This window comes from Pituophis catenifer, unplaced genomic scaffold (genome assembly GCF_029215685.1).
Source record: "Pituophis catenifer annectens isolate HBS135680 unplaced genomic scaffold, rPitCat1.0.hap2 SCAF_3, whole genome shotgun sequence".
Classification (NCBI taxonomy): Eukaryota; Metazoa; Chordata; class Lepidosauria; order Squamata; family Colubridae; genus Pituophis; species Pituophis catenifer.
This window is the reverse complement of record NW_027256883.1, coordinates 71,446,209-71,462,271: the sequence shown is the minus strand read 5'-3', so window position 1 is coordinate 71,462,271 and position 16,063 is coordinate 71,446,209. Positions and strand designations below refer to the sequence as shown.

Sequence of the window (16,063 nt, the reverse complement as noted above, 5' to 3'; positions counted from 1 at the left end):
GAGGGGTTGAGTCTGAGCCTGTTCCTCCCCATCCAGGCCCGCACGGCCTCCAGGCAGCGGGACATCACATCAAGGGCATCGTTGGGGTGGTCTGGGGTGGAGATGTACAGCTGAGTATCGTCAGCGTACAGATGACACTTCACCCCGAAACCACAGATGATCTCACCCAGCGGCTTCACATAAATGTTGAACAGGAGAGGCGAGAGGACCGACCCTTGTGGCACTCCCCATGCGAGATGCCTCGAGGTCGACCTCTGTCCTCCTGCCAACACAAACTGCGAGCGGTCGGAGAGGAAGGAGGAGAACCACCGCAAAACGATGCCCCCTATTCCTAACCCCCTCAACCGCTGCAGCATGATACCATGGTCGATGGTATCAAAAGCCGCCGAGAGGTCTAATAGGACTAGGACAGAGGAGCAGCCCCTGTCCCGAGCCCTCCAGAGATCATCCACCAACGCGACCAATGCCGTTTCAGTGCTGTACCCCTGCCTGAAGCCCGACTGGTACGGGTCTAGATAGATAGCTTCATCCAGGTGCCGGGGAAGTTGTCGTGCCACCACGCTCTCAACAACCTTCGCCACAAAACGAAGGTTGGAGACTGGACGATAGTTGGCTAATTCAGCCGGGTCCAGGGAAGGCTTCTTGAGGAGGGGCCTCACTACCGCCTCTTTCAAGGCGGCAGGAAAGGCACCCTCACTCAGAGAAGCACTTATAATCCCCTAGAGCCAGCCTCGTGTAACCTCCCGGGAGGCCAGCACCAACCAGGAGGGACACGGGTCCAATAAACACGTGGCGGCACTAATCTTACCCAGAACCCTGTCCACATCCTCGGGAGTCACAGGATCAAACTCCTCCCAGGTAACATTCTCAAGACCTGCCCTCGTCTCCTCCCGTGGACTCATCCAGTCGGAGTCCAAGCCATCCCGAATCCGAGCGACTTTATCGTGCAGGAATTGCACAAAATCCTCAGCGCGACCCTGCAAGGGATCTTCCCGCACTCCCCCCCGGAGGAGGGAGTGGGTCACCCTAAACAAGGCGGCTGGGCGGTTCTCTGCAGATGCGATAAGAGCGGAAAAGTGGTTAGACTTTGCCGCTTTTATCGCCACTAGGTAGGTCTTGATATAAGACCTCACCTGTGTCCGGTCGGAATCGGATTGGCTAGTCCTCCAAATGCTCTCTAGGCGTCTTTTCCGACGCTTCATCTCTCTCAGCTCCTCAGAAAACCAAGGAGCCAGTTGAGATCGGCATCGGGTCAGAGGCCGCAAAGGCACGACGCCTTTGTATTGAGTATTTTTCCCTTTCGCTAAACCGGGCGTGGGTGTGGCCAGCGCGTGATGCATTTGGCCTGCGGGCCGCAAGTTTGACAGCCCTGTTCTAGCAGAAGCACAAGGACAGAACTGCATCTAAAGAATTAAGCTACACATAAAGACTTCCTTCCCCTCCTGCCTAATTTATCCATATCTTTCTACTTAGAAATCCCTAAACATCTAGATTTGCCCAGAAGAACACCAGCAAAAATTCTAGAAAAGCATGTAATCTATTTTCACTGGTGCCTAACAATGTGTCAATAGCTTTAAGAAAAAACTCATGCACTGTGTCCCTGGCTGTCCATGAGCTACCTGACCTTGACATGTTAACCAGTTCCTTGGACAAAAGAACCTGAAGGTCACCAAGCATATCAAGAATCCATTCAGCACAGCTTTCCCAATGGACCAACTCCCTGTGAGAGGCCACATCTCCATGGCAGCAGATTCTCTTTAATATTACACCCCCACTGCTTCTTCATACCAGGACCATCTGCTCACTTCACTCTCTTGTACATATGCCAGCAGCCAATTTACAACAACCCTGACAAGATTGTTGTTAATTTATGTGAGGAACTCCTCTTGGGATTTCTACCAGAATGATAGCCATTCTTGAAATGATCTCTGAATGTATATGTGTGCCTGCCAATGCATATGTGCGTGCACAACAGTGAATTTTCACAAAGCACACTTAGAAAAATTTGAATGTATTAAACGTAGAAGAAATTAATGACGATCAAGACTGATCAGAGTCATGTTTCAGTCCCTTAAGCAAAATGAAAACAGATTGAATTGGGCAATCTGAAGGGTTGACAATTCTATTTGGAGGCGAGGGCTGTTTTCTGTTTCCTCAACCCTCTATTAAAATAGCAAATGGACATCTCATTTGGAAGGCTTCTTCTTCCAAGACATTAAAACGGGAAAAAAAAATTATTTTAGGCAATTTTAGCATGACTTTACAGGTTTCAAGAAATAATAGGCTATTTGCAGTAGGTTAGCATCAATGAAAAAATTGTTCCCAATCCAAATACTTAGAGCTTTCGAAGGATGGATTTTTATCTCAAATAGAGCACCAAAAAAAAAAAGCAAAAAAGCAGAAAACATTCCTCTAAAAACATTGCAATCACTCTTTGATGCTATTTTTAAAAATTAATTAAAATTAAATACAAATTTTCATTAAATACAAATTTTTTGAATAGCAAGTTTATCTATACCTTAGCTTTGGATATTGTATGGAACAGCCAAAGTTCAGATATAACCTTGTATATTATAATGTATTGTTGCTTAATTTTAGGTAGAATATCTTCAATCTCAAGTTCTTTACTTTAAAAGGAGCATAAATATGAATGGTTTTCACTAGCTATCATAATCACGAATCCATCATGGACTTTTTTTCAGTTAAAGATATAGAGGCCTAAATAACTAAAATTATAGTGGAACCTTCTGGGGATGCAAAATAACAGGAGTCATGAGACAGTATGAGAGATAATTCTAATAAAATAGCTAAGAGCCAGCTATAAAAAAAAAGTAAAAAAAAAGCAGTGTTTCAGAGGTGCTCCAAATGAAAAGTTTTGTTAATGTAATTCTTAAGTATCTCCAATAAGCCTGACTCAAATCTGTTGCATGCTTCTGCGAACTATCTATATCCGTGATGGTGAACCTATGGCATGCCTGCCACAGGTGGCACGCGGAGCCATCTCTACGGGCACGCGAGCCAATGCCCAGGTCAGCTCCACTGCCTATGCCTGTGTGCCTCCTGCCGGCCAGCTGATTTTTGGGTCTCTCCCAGGAGACACACGCATGCGCGGGGGTGGGAGGTGTCACAGGTGCATGCGGGGAGTGGGGGTGTGTGCCCCCCCACACCCCATTTTTGTGGGGAAGAAGGAGGCTTCAAAGAGGCCTGCTAGCAGAAAAATGGGGGTGGGGGTGCAGTGCCTCCCCCGTTTTTGGTTCCAGGTGGCTTCAGGGAGGTTTGCTGGCACCAAAATGGGGGTCGCGTGTGTATGCGCGTGGGGGTTGCATGGGGGATCACACGTGCAAGTGCGGGGTGTGGGGTGTGCGGAGGGGCATTGCATTATGGGTGTCGGCACGCACTTTTGGCACCTGAGGAAAAAAAGGTTCGCCATCACTGATCTATATTATTGTACTTTCCTGGCAGTGAAATATTCTCACTTTTTTGGATTGGCCCCAATGATTGAGGCTGATTCATTAACCTCCCCTAGATAAAAGGACTATAAAGGTCTTCAGGAGCGGGCTGCAACTTTTATCTTTCCAACCTCTTGGCTTTGCTGCATTTTCAAGTGCTCCTTAGCTTTGTTTGTGACCTGGATCACTTCTCTCCAATTCTTAAGTCCAATTCCTTCCAACTGGTACCTATCATTCAATTTTATTGTGGTTGCCAGTGGACAAAGGTCATATTGCTCCATGTCTCCAAATAGCCAGCTGCGGCTAGGTCTATTGCTGTGTTAATCTTCCATTTCATCTGCTCCTCGGGGCAGTTGGGAGAGAGGATAGAGGATTGGTCTCAGACCTGCATTACCTACGTAGTATAATCAGTTCATCTGGTAACCTCGTCCTTCCATTTCATGTCTTTACCTCTTCTCTCTGTTTTATCTTGCTCCTACAGATCCTGATTACAGGTAGTCCTCAACTTACAACCACATCTGAGCCCAAAATTTATGTCGCTACGTGAGAAATTTGTTAAGTGAGTTTTGTCCCATTTTATGACTTTTCTTGCCACGGTTGTTAAGTGAGTCCCTGCCATTGTTAAGTTAGTCAAACACAGTTGTTAAGTGAATCTGGTTTCTCCATTGACTTTGCTTGTCAGAAGGTCACAAAAGGAGATCACATGATCCCAGGACACTGTGACGGTCATAAATGTGAGTTAGTTGTCAAGCATCTGAATGTAAACCACATGACCATGGGGATGCAAGAAAAATGGTCATAAGTCACTTTTTTCAGTGCCATATTGTTTTTGAATTGTCATTAAGTGAACTGTTGTAAGTCGAGGACTACCTGTATTCACAAGTTTTCACAAGAATTTTCCAAAGTGAGTTCTTTCCATGAGTGTTTGTATATGTTCCCGTGTGCCCACATGTATGCCAATAGGTTCCATACCATACATTTTGCAAACTGCATTTTAGTAAGCTTACGTATGTGCAGTTACAGGAACTTTTAAATTGGTATGTAAATAGCAGGAAGATGCCATAAAGCACAATCTAGCTCACTCACTTACATATTACCAGCTTTCTCGTTTGATGACACTTAAACTCACTATGTTACTCTTGAAAAATGTTGATCTGACCTTAGTTACTTTACCTTATCATATCAGAATTACCATATTTTTCGGAGTATAAGACGCACCGAAGTATAAGAAGCACCTTAGTTTTTGGGAAGGAAAATAAGAAAAAAGCTGATTGGCAGGTAGATCAGCCTCCTGGAATACCCCCAATCAGCTGTTCCCAGAGGTGAATTTTAGCAACAGGTTCCTTGGTTGTGAGCTCCATGCCTTGCTTTTTTTTGCTTTTTTTTCTGCCTCTGAAACTTCTGAAACTCTGTTTCAGAAAAAACTTTTTTTCCTGCCTCTGAAAGCCTCCGAAACAGAGCTTCAGAAAAAAAGCCTCTGAAGCTCTGTTTGGGGGCTTCTTTTCTGAAGCTCTATTTGGGGGCTTTTTTTTCTGAAGCTCTGTTTGGGGGCTTCTTTTCTGAAGTTTTGTTTCTGATGCTTTTTCTAGCTTCTGAAACCTCCGTTTGAGAAGCTGGGTGGGGCTACATTCGGAATATAAGACGCACCCAGATTTTCACCCTCTTTTTGGGGGAAAAAGGTGCATCTTATACTCCGAAATACATATACTACGGTATACGGTAGTGCAATAGATTCCATACAGGGTTACTTTTGAAAAGCATTAAAAACCCACACTTATCCTAGAATGCTGTGGCCCATTTGCTAATAGAAGTTATGGATAGAGGCAAATGATTCCATAACAAAGTAGATGCACTGGCTTCTATTTTATTTCTGAGATTGAAGTGCTGATGATGAGCTTGAATAGTTTCTGGACAGAATATTTAAAAGACCATCTTCTTCTATCTGAACCTGTGCATCTACTGATATTGTCCTGTCCCAACAATTCCAAGAGCCATTCAGAACTAAAAAAAAAAGTTTTGCTTTTTTAATGACAGCTCAAGAACTATTTTTCAAAATTAATCTACCTTACATCCAAATTCTTGCTAGACATTTCCATGGCTACATTTTGTATTTTTAATATTTGTATTGCTGCTGTGTTTTTCTGATGTCTATAGTGTCTAGATTTCTATGTTTTAGAGCTTGACAAAGAGACCTCTAGTGGGAGCAGGATAGGGGTAGTTCATCCACCCTTGATCTTCTTGATTCTTCTGAATCAACTCCCAGATTAGGGGGTGGATGGCAATGTATTGCACTGGTTCTTCTCCTTCCTCCAGGGTCAGCTCCAGTTGGTGTTGACTGGTAGGAGAGGAGAGACATCCAGCCCACAGCCCCACTTGTCCCAGGGCCCAGTTGTCTCCTATTGAACATCTACATGAGACTGCTGGGTGAAATATCATCAATATGCTGATGGTACCCAGCTTAATATCTCTACTCTAGGCTACCTGAGCAATGCTGTGGTTGTCCTGTCCAGTGCCTAGAGCCATGATGGCGAACCTATGGCACGCGTGCCAGAGGTGGCACGTAGAGCCCTTTCTGTGGGCATGCACGCTGTTGCCAGCTGCTCTTATGGGTTCTGTCGCACGCATGTACTCTGGACAGCTGGTCCGGCGCGCATGCGCGCCGGCCAGTTGCTCTCTTCTGGGTTCCAGTGTGTGCATGTCTACTGGCTCGCATGCTTGCGACAGAACCCGGAAAAGCAACTGGCTGCCATGTGCATGTGCACCGGCCAGCTGCTCTCTTCCAGGTTCTGGTGCTCTGGCATGTGCACCAGTTTTGGAACTCGGTGCCGAAAATATTAACCATCACTGGCCTAGAGGAGGGGTGAAATCCAGCAGGTTCTGACAGGTTCTGGAGAATTGGTAGTGGAAATTTTGAGTAGTTCGGAGAACCGGCAAATACCACCTCTGGCTGCTCCCAGAGTGGGGTGGGAATGGAGATTTTGCAATATCCTTTCCCCAGGAGTGGGGAGGGAATGGGGATTTTGCAGTATCCTTCCCCTGCCACGTCCACCAAGCCATGCCCACCAAGCCACACCACATCCACCAAGCCACGCCCACAGAACCAGTAGTAAAAAAAATTGAATTTCACCACTGGCCTAGAGGCTGTAGGGGCCTGGATGAGGTACAATGTGTGTCAACTCAGCCCAAACAAAAATGAGTAACATTTGGGCCTTCTGGTGACAAGGTTCTTCCATCTCTGATGGAATGGGGCAGTCTGGAAACTGTCCCAGACAGACCCGGTGTACAATTTGAGAATCCAGCTGGACTCATAGGTCCTATTGGAAGATCAGATGGCAGCCATGACTAGAAGGGATGGGTGCAAATAGTGCATAACCAGAAGGACCTTCTGGTTATGCACTATTTGCACCCATCCCTGGACCGAGAGTCTTTGATCACAGCCATTCATGATCTTGTGATTTCTCATCTCTACACAGGGTTGCCCTTAAAAAAATATTTGAAAGCTCCAGCCAGCACAAGCTGTAAATGGCGTCAGATATTCAACATATGTACACTACTGTGTGAGCTACATTGGTTGCCAGTGTGTTTCCAGTGCAATTCAAGGTGCTGGTTATTACCTTTAAAGCCCTTCATGGGCTACTGGGGGGGACCTTTTTCTCCTAGTTGTTTCTACCTGTCCAATTCAATTCGGCAGGTTAGACGTATTACAGGTCCTGCCAGCCAAGGCATGTCAGCTGGCAGGGACTATGGGTAGGAGACATGCCTTCTTTGCTGTAGCCCTGCCCTTTGGAATATTCTTTCTTCAGAGATTAGGATGACTCCAACCCTGTTGGCCTTTCATACGGTCATGAAGACCTGGTTACCTGGTCTGGGACCCCAAGGTTGTGAAGCAGAGTTGGTATTCAGCAGGTTCTGACCAGTTCTGGAGAACCGGTAGTGGAAATACCGGTTCTCCACCTCTGACTGCCCCCCCCATCTATTCTCTGCCGCCTGAGTCCCAGCTGATCGGGAGGAAATGGGGATTTTGCAGTAACCTTTCCCTGGATTGGGCAGGGAATGGAGATTTTACAGTATCCTTCCCCTGGAGTGGAGTGGGAATGGAGATTTTACAGTATTCCTCCCCTGCCACGCCCACTAAGTCACGCCCACCAAGTCATGCTATGCCTACCATGCCACGCCCAAAGAGGTAGTAAAAAAATTTGAATCCCACCACTGGTGTGAAGGCCCTTGTTTCTTCACTATATTAACTACTGTGGTGATAGTTTTACTCAGTGACCATATATATTTATTCTGTATTTTTTTTGTTGCTTTATTTTTTTAATGTTATTTATGATGTGATGTCCAGAGTCATTTATTGAGATGGCGGCTATAGAAATTAAATATATAAATAAGAATATACAGACAGACATGTGTGGAGGGTTGTTTAGTGCTTTTTCCCTCTTTCTCTAGATTATAATAATGATAAGATAAGATAAATTATAATAATAATTCTTCTAATAACAATGCATTTTGCCCCTAATAATAAAGTCATGATCTTAATAGTATATCTGGATAATAAGAATAATCTTAGAATAAAGATAATAAGATAAAGATATAAATAAAGAATAAAGATAATAAGAAAAAAAACTCTTGTATGTCTCTTGTGCACTATAGAACTTAAGATAAAAATTGTTGCAGTCTTTCAAATGGAAACAGTTTTTCTTTGTTTTCTCTTTCATTTCTCTTCAACACTGAGAAGAAAAATGAAGAGCATGGTAAAAGGAATAATGGGCCCTTCCACACCATTTGAGTTTCCCTTTTTTCATAGAAATCCTTTAAAGCCAAACTCCAATCACATCTACTCCCGCTAACCTCAAAATACAGGAAACAACTCTACATGGGCAAGAAAGGTGTTAGGTGCCAGATCAACAAGAGGGGAAAAGGATCACCCTGAAGCACTGCAGTATTTCAAGAAAGACTAATTTTGCTATGATTTTTCAATTAGTGCAACAAAGCCAACCATAAATAAACTCCGTTCCAGAATGCCTACAAGATCAGGCATGGAGATGATTTTTGAACTGCCAAAAAGGCCCCCTTATGGAAGTGCCTAATAGAAGGGTATATTGATAGCAAGCATGCAGGATTTATCACAGAACTGCAAGGGAATATATCCCATGTATTTCCTAGCCCATGACAATATCCTGCAATTTGCTAATCACTAAGAGAAAAAGCAGGTGTCGCAGCCTTGAATTCTGTCTGAACTTCAATATTTTACAATGGTACGACTGACAGGGAAGTGAAGAAAAAAAACTCTCAGGTGTACTGATTAGTTCCAAATTGTGTGGGTTAGTCATACCTTCTCTCTTAAATCCCCTTGGTACCAAACCAATTGTCTCTACTTCAGGTACTTCGTCTTCTTCTGCATTGGAAACATTGGGTGGGACAGCTCTTCGCCCACTCAAACCAGCAGGAGTTTTCTTATTCTCGGTGGCCGTTGGTTCTGACATTGTAGCTATCCCACTGATGCCTCCCCTACATCAAGGAAGCAAAGAGGAAAAAAGTTAATGCAAACAAACCATCTCTACACTAAGCTGATCATGCTATCGCAAGGGGGGAGGGGGAGTTGAAAAATAGATGCAAGCAAATGTCACAAAAATACTCCAATAAGTTTCTCTTACATGGATATATGACAAAAAAAGCTGAGAAAAGAACATTGTCAATTTTCTAGTAATATCCAGAACACTCAAGGATTCTGTTTAAAAACAAAAAAGCATGCAACTTCAAAAAAAAAAAAATCCAACCAACAACAACAACTAAGCATGCTGTCTCTTTGGTCCTATACAAACTACCAGGAAAAAAATGTACATGAAACTCACTGGATTGCACAATTCCTGGGTCAATTATAGTATGTATATTGAGGCTTCCTGAAAATGCTTTCAACAATTTATTACCGCTTGCTCATAAAATACGTTCTCTACACTCAACTGTTCTCAAGCACCAGTTCAAGCAATCATGCAAAATATTTTTACAGTAATTAATAGCACTATGAAATCCATCAATCATTAGAATGAATTTTAAAGAATATACCTTGTCTTAGAAGTTGGGCGTCTTGTTTCTCCTCAGTTTCACAAATAGAGCAAACTCTGTCCAAATATAGGCTTGAGCAAATGCTATATATGGTCTCTTCCATCCCCACCACTCCCTTCCTCCATCCCCTCCCTTCATGCCTGCAACATGACAGTCATCATAAAACAAGAGGAGAGTTGTGAAGGCTTGCTCTACTCCTCTTCTCTATTTTTAAAAATATTTTTATCAAACATTTTGACAGCAATAATAAGAACTAATACAAACTAAAAGAGAAAGAGAAATAAGAAAAATGAAAAAAAAAAAGGTAAATGTGCAATAAGAAAAAATGCAGAAGCAAGTAGGAAAAAGAAAAAAATATATTAAAAAGTGACTTGTGATACTCTTCACAGCAGTTGTAAGTACAATTATATTTTAACCTTTCTCTCTAAAGTTACACCACGATTCTCTTCTTTCTACAATCTATCCTGTCTAAGCATAAAACCATAAATCACAAGTTCACTTTAAAAAAAAATTACACAAAAAATCCATAAGAAATTTCCAGCCACCAATAAATATAGATATTGTCCTTTCTCTAATCAAAGAAATTAGTTTGTCTTCTCAGCAAGTCCTGTCAATTTTGTCAACCATTCCTCCGAAGCCGAATCTTTTCATCTTTGTGCATTTAATAATCTTGCCACAGTACAGTAACAATATATTGAAATAAATGTTCATGGCTTTTTTCTATCTGTTTATTCATCAATCCTAAATGAAAAAGTTCTGGATTCAATTGAATATTAATCTGTTCCACTTCTCTTATTAGCTTTTCTCCATCTGATTCTCATTTGAGAAGCAAATTAATACTAATCATTTAAAGGGTTATATAGAGACTGAAGGATGGAAAATATAACTACACTGGAATATAACTATAAACTATAATGAATAGGTTTCTCAGCCTTTAGAACAGTCTGTATATCTGTATTGGATGTGCAACATAAATATCATAAGATGATCTCAAACAAGATTATGAAAATACAAGAGAGTTTTTAACTCAAGTCAGACTCAGAACTGGATTCGGAGAAAGAGTTCAAAGCCATTGGCAACTACAGATATGAGACAGGCGATGGAATCTGAAATATATATTTCAAACAGCTCTTGGAAATTCAGCTAAACCTCTCTTTTAATCATTTGGATGCAAAAGTCATATACTACAGTATTTGCATTTAAAGATGCATTTTACTTGCAAACTCTTTAGACCTCCCACTGTTTTGGCAGATGACAAAGATGGTGGCTAGATCATTGCATACCGCAGTCTTTAAGTCTTGCCTAGTGCTTCCTTTGATTATTTTGGTGTCACATAGATTTTAAAAATCTAGGCTTTTAAATATCTGATGACCAATTTCTTCTACCTTGGTAGGAAGTTGAGACAAAATGCTATAATACAGCTATCTCTAAATCTGCCCAATTTAGAGACAGCAAGATTAGAAAACAAAGGTCAACAGAGTCTATTTCCTTTTTTGTTATTTTATTTTCTCTCCCCTCATATTGGCTACAACAACAACATAGTCAACTAATTCTCCAAACTCCAAAGCACCAAACATCTGCAGCCATTCAGCTATTTATATTATCCTGCAAAGATTTTCCGAAGAGCAAGATCATAATGGCTCATTAAAACAATACAAGGAAGGAGCCATTTTAATTCTAGGGGTATACTATTCCAAAGTAGGGAAACCAATATGAAGAAAGTCTCCCCTTGGTTCCTGATGTGGACATTCTTTAGGGGCAGAGAGTACAACAAATCAGAAATGGTCAGCTTCAATTTATCACTAGATAAACCAGTTCATGAAATCAACTCCATAGTATGTTTACAATTATCTTGATTGAGATTGGCTGTAACATCATATTCTTGCAAGTCTGTCTATGTTGCACCTCTTTCCCTTCTTATAGTTCAATGAATTAGGAAGGTGTCTGCATGAGTGATTTATCATGAGTGATTATTTGGATGTTCTGAACTTTAGCAATAGCAGATTTATATACCACTTCACAGTGCTTTAAAGCCATCTCCAAGCAGTTTACAAAGTCAGAATATTGCCCCCAACAATCTGGGTCCTTGTTTTATGACATCAGAAGGATGGAAGTTTGAGTCAAACTTTAGCCGGTCAGGATCGATCTCCTGGCAGTGAAATGCAGAGTTAGCCTGCAATACTGCATTCTAACCACTGTGCCACCATGGCTCTTTAAATATCTTTAGGCCCTGTCTTCTTCCTTAGTCTGTACCAGTGGTGGGTTGCTCCCGGTTTGGTCCGGTTCTTGCAAATCGGTAGTAATGGCGGTGGGAGGCTCCGCCCACCCGCCCAGACGTCATCACGGATGATCTGTGCATGCTCGTGCTTCCGATGCAAACCAGTAGTAAAGGTAAGTGGAACCCACTCCTGGTCTGTACAGAAGACAAATGAAAAGTGTTCAGATCTATTGCAGGCCTATCACCTTCTCAAAACCCTGAAAACTGGTGTGCTAGCTGTCTCAACAATGGCTTCTTGAGGATGGGCCTTGTCAAGGAAGGAAGACCACCATCTCTCAAAGATGCCCTAATCACTATCTTTATTCAGCCTTCTGTTATCTCCCTGACAGCTTTTATCAGCCAAGCAGGGCTGGAATCCAAACCACATTTGGAAAATTGATGCTGCAGAGAATGTTTATCCCTTTCCTTAGCATTCACAGGCTTGGGTGTCTCCTAGATTTAGCCTCAATTGTTTTTATTAGACTAATCTAGCTAATGTCTAGCTCCAAATGTATACAAGGGATTTTGCCCTCCAGATTCTGCCAATGCTCCAAGTTGTCTGTAACCAATCTCCTACCACGTTTTTTAGGATGCAAGAATTCAAATCACCATAAGTGATAAGCAATCCACAAAAGTATTGTTCCCTTGCCACTTACACCATCATAGAAAAAAATCTCAATTCTGAACTCTTTCACATATTAACTCTTTGTTGTGCACTAGCATAATTCCAGATTTACTGTTTACTACCCACAAAATAAATGTGCAACCAAATAGGCATGATAGGTGCCATTTTTGTTTACAGTGGATGACGGTAAATTTTCACGCCCACCCAGCAACCGGGCAGAGAACCCCTTGCTAAAAATTTTGTAATTTAAGAGAATGCTAGCATACATTTGGTGAAAAACATATAATAAATCCATTCCTGTGCTTTTAAATAGGAAGGAACCAAGAGAAATGTATATTCATCTCAGTTATAGGCCCAATGTAGTTGGCGTCACACAAAGACACAGGAATCAAAGCACAGAATTCCCACAGTGAACACCAACCAGTTCAAATGGATTCTATGACATTAATAAAAGGAATCTGAAAAATCACAGCACCATTGCATCTATAGGGGAATCTGAATTAGTCAACATTAGATAATTAAATGGGGTGGCACCACAACAAAAGTCATTAGCAAACTGCCTTCCTCTGATGATATGTTACAATTACATATCTCATTTTTTGGCTCACTGCCTTCACCACAAACTGTTTTCCTACACTTGCAATAACACTTAATGAGATTAATTCTGTCCTTACAGAAGAAAGAGTGTTGTCAAGATGAATACTAAATCCCATTGCGTGATTTGACTGTAATGGTAAGATATTTATCCTCCTTCTGAGTCTGACATGTTTTTAAATGAATCCTCATTTCAACTTATGGAAACATTTGAAGGGATAAAAAAATGTTGTGAGGAAGGGAGGAGTTTCCAAACAATTATGTCATCAAATCTAAGAATTACATTACAAGTATATTTTAGAAATTAATCACTAAGGTCTGCTATGTTTGCTAGCAAACCTATCACAACAAATACAACCAATACTTTGGGAATAGCATTTCCACAGTATTTTTTTTTAAGATAGTTATTAATTGACGATCTCAGAATATTAATTATGAATTTCTTTACTGGTCTCATACCCCCTATTATTAGCCTCATTCGGTCAAGGACCTTGGAGTACTCATATCAAATGATCTAAGTGCCAAAGCCCACTGTAACAGCCTCGCCAAAAAGGCATTAAGGGTTGTAAACCTAATCTTGCATAGCTTCTTCTCCGGTAATATTGCACTACTAACCAGAGCATACAAAACATTTGCAAGACCAATTCTCGAATACAGCTCATTTGTCTGGAACCCGCACTGCATATCGGACATTAATACAATTGAGCGCGTCCAGAAATATTTCACAAGAAGGATCCTCCACTCCTCCCCTTGCAACAAAATACCGTACGCCACCAGACTTGAAATTTTGGGCTTAGAAAATTTAGAACTCCACCACCTTCGGTATGACCTAAGCATAGCTCATAAAATCATCTGCTACAATGTCCTACAATAAGTAATTTGGATTTGTCGAATCCCAAACAGTCCTCCTCCCATATATGAACAAAGCAGAGGGTTGCAGGAGGCTGTGGCAGTCAAAAGTGGAGCTCGGGAGCCTGTTTTTGCTGACAGAACGCTGGGGCCACCACAGGCACCCCTGATAGGAGTGACGTCAAGCTGGCCATGCCCACCCTGGCCACGCCCACCCCAGCTCCCTGAAGTCAAACACAACTCTGATGCAGCCCTCAATGAAATCGAGTTTGACATCCCTGCTATTGAGTATATGTTTTTGCAGCACATAAAAGAGGGGGGGGGATTCTAAGAAATGTATGTACTATCACTATTACTATTTCTGTAATGCTCACACAAAGAAGTCAAGATATACACGTGACACAAGATGGAAATAAGAGGTAATCGAAAGAATTTTAATAAGGGATGGGAAGACTTAAAGGAAACAAAAGTGGAGTTTAAATAACTGTTGACATATTGAACATTGAAACCTAGCAAGGATTATGCTATAGGTCAGGCAAACAGGTAGAGAGCCAAGGACAAAAAAGTATAAAAGGGTGTGGATTGTGGATTTGGAGAAAACTAAAGGATCATACAAGAAAAAGCAAGCAAGATCATAAGGGAGCAGCATAATAAATCACTCTTTTCTATCTCTTTCCCCATAAAGTAAATCTACAAAACGAATTCTAATAGAAAATAAACAAAGCAGTGAAGCCTTCCAGAAGCAGAATTTGTCAAAGTAGTGAAACTCATTGGCTTACTATTCTGAAATGCTGGAAGCCCATTATATTGAAAGCTTTGTTCATATATGGGAGGAGGACTGTTTGGGACTTGACAAATCCAAATAACTTTTTGCAGGTTGTCTCTTACATGAGCCTGAGCATATATTTTGCTGGGGAAAAAAAGTGTTCTGTTATATAGTCATTACCATAAACAAAGATTTTTTAAATAATAATCTTGATTTCCATTAGTGAAAATGGAACAGACTGCTTCTGTAAACCCAATGAGATAATAGCAATAGCACTTAGACTTATATACTGCTTCATAGTGCTTTACAGCCTTTTCTAAGCAGTTTACAAAGTCAGCATATTGCCCTCAATAAACTGGGGCCTCGTTTTATCGACCTCAGAAGGATGGAAGGCTGAGTCAACTTTGAGTTGGTCAGAATCGAATTCCTGGAATGAGCAGTGAGTTAGCCTGTAATACTGCATTCTGACCACTACGCTGCCATCACGCCACCACCAGGTTAGGAAATCATTCAAATTAAATTCATAAATGGATTATTACATGGACCAAACCATGTAGGGCAGTGGTGGGTTGTTCCCGGTTTGCACAGGTTTGGGCGAACCGGTATTGGTGGCAGTGGGAGGCTCCACCCACCCACCCAGATGTCATCAAAAAGGCTCTGCGCATGTACAGAAGTGCCACACGCTCGCAAAGCGAGTGCACCCGCACACACGCTACCAATAGCAAACTGGTAGCCCCTGGATTTGAAACCCACTACTGATGTAGGGTGTTTTGGCAGCAATGCAGAGACCATTTACTATTGGTTTTTTTGATCTAGTTAACAGTCTGAACACTGATCTTCCACTGGTTTAGAAAAAGGCCCCAGTGAGGAACTACCTTAACATGGTTGTGCAGCTTGTTTGCTCTGAGAAGGATAAGAGCTAATATAGAGACCTGGACAGGTCTCATCAGAGGATTGTCTCTTCCATAAACAATACAGTGAGAATTTAAAGAAACCCATACCAGATCAATCATCACCTGGATCAACACTGTCTGTGTTAGGTGTTGGACTTCCTGGACAGATGGGCTACAGAATTTGGTATTCCCTTCTTGTGAAACAACAGAGGGATGGCTATAGTCTGCTGCTATCAAGGCTGATCTAGGAGAAGAAATGGAGAACCTACAACATCTCTAAGGGTGGCAGCTTACTCATTGCCAGAAAAGAGGAAGTCCAAAGTAGTTTCTACTCAGTCTTCTGTTCTCAGGCTACTTTCTTAAAGCCATTACTTTTAAAGTATATCTTCCTGGTTTTGGTTTTAAAATAGGTCATATAACACCCTACTGAAGACTCATAAAATTCACAGTACAATAAAATATGACCCACCATTCCAAGAGCAATACTAATCTTTGAGACATGGGGATTTTTTGAAATCTACCATATAGCATGTTTGATGGCAACATCTTTAATCTGGTTTTTGAAAA

At 41.7% G+C, this 16,063-nt stretch overlaps 1 protein-coding gene across 1 annotated transcript in view; it reads right to left on the bottom strand.

Moving 5' to 3' along the window:
- Positions 1-9,607, bottom strand: part of F13A1 (coagulation factor XIII A chain) — a 124,442-nt gene extending 114,835 nt beyond the window's left edge. The window contains exons 1-2 of the mRNA XM_070940719.1: positions 9,513-9,607; positions 8,782-8,957 (exon numbers count right to left, since the gene is read on the bottom strand). Of these exons, the coding sequence (XP_070796820.1) occupies positions 8,782-8,932 (151 nt within the window). The 5' untranslated portion in view covers positions 8,933-8,957; positions 9,513-9,607. The remainder of the gene's footprint in view (positions 1-8,781; positions 8,958-9,512) is intronic.
- Positions 9,608-16,063: the final 6,456 nt, after the last annotated feature.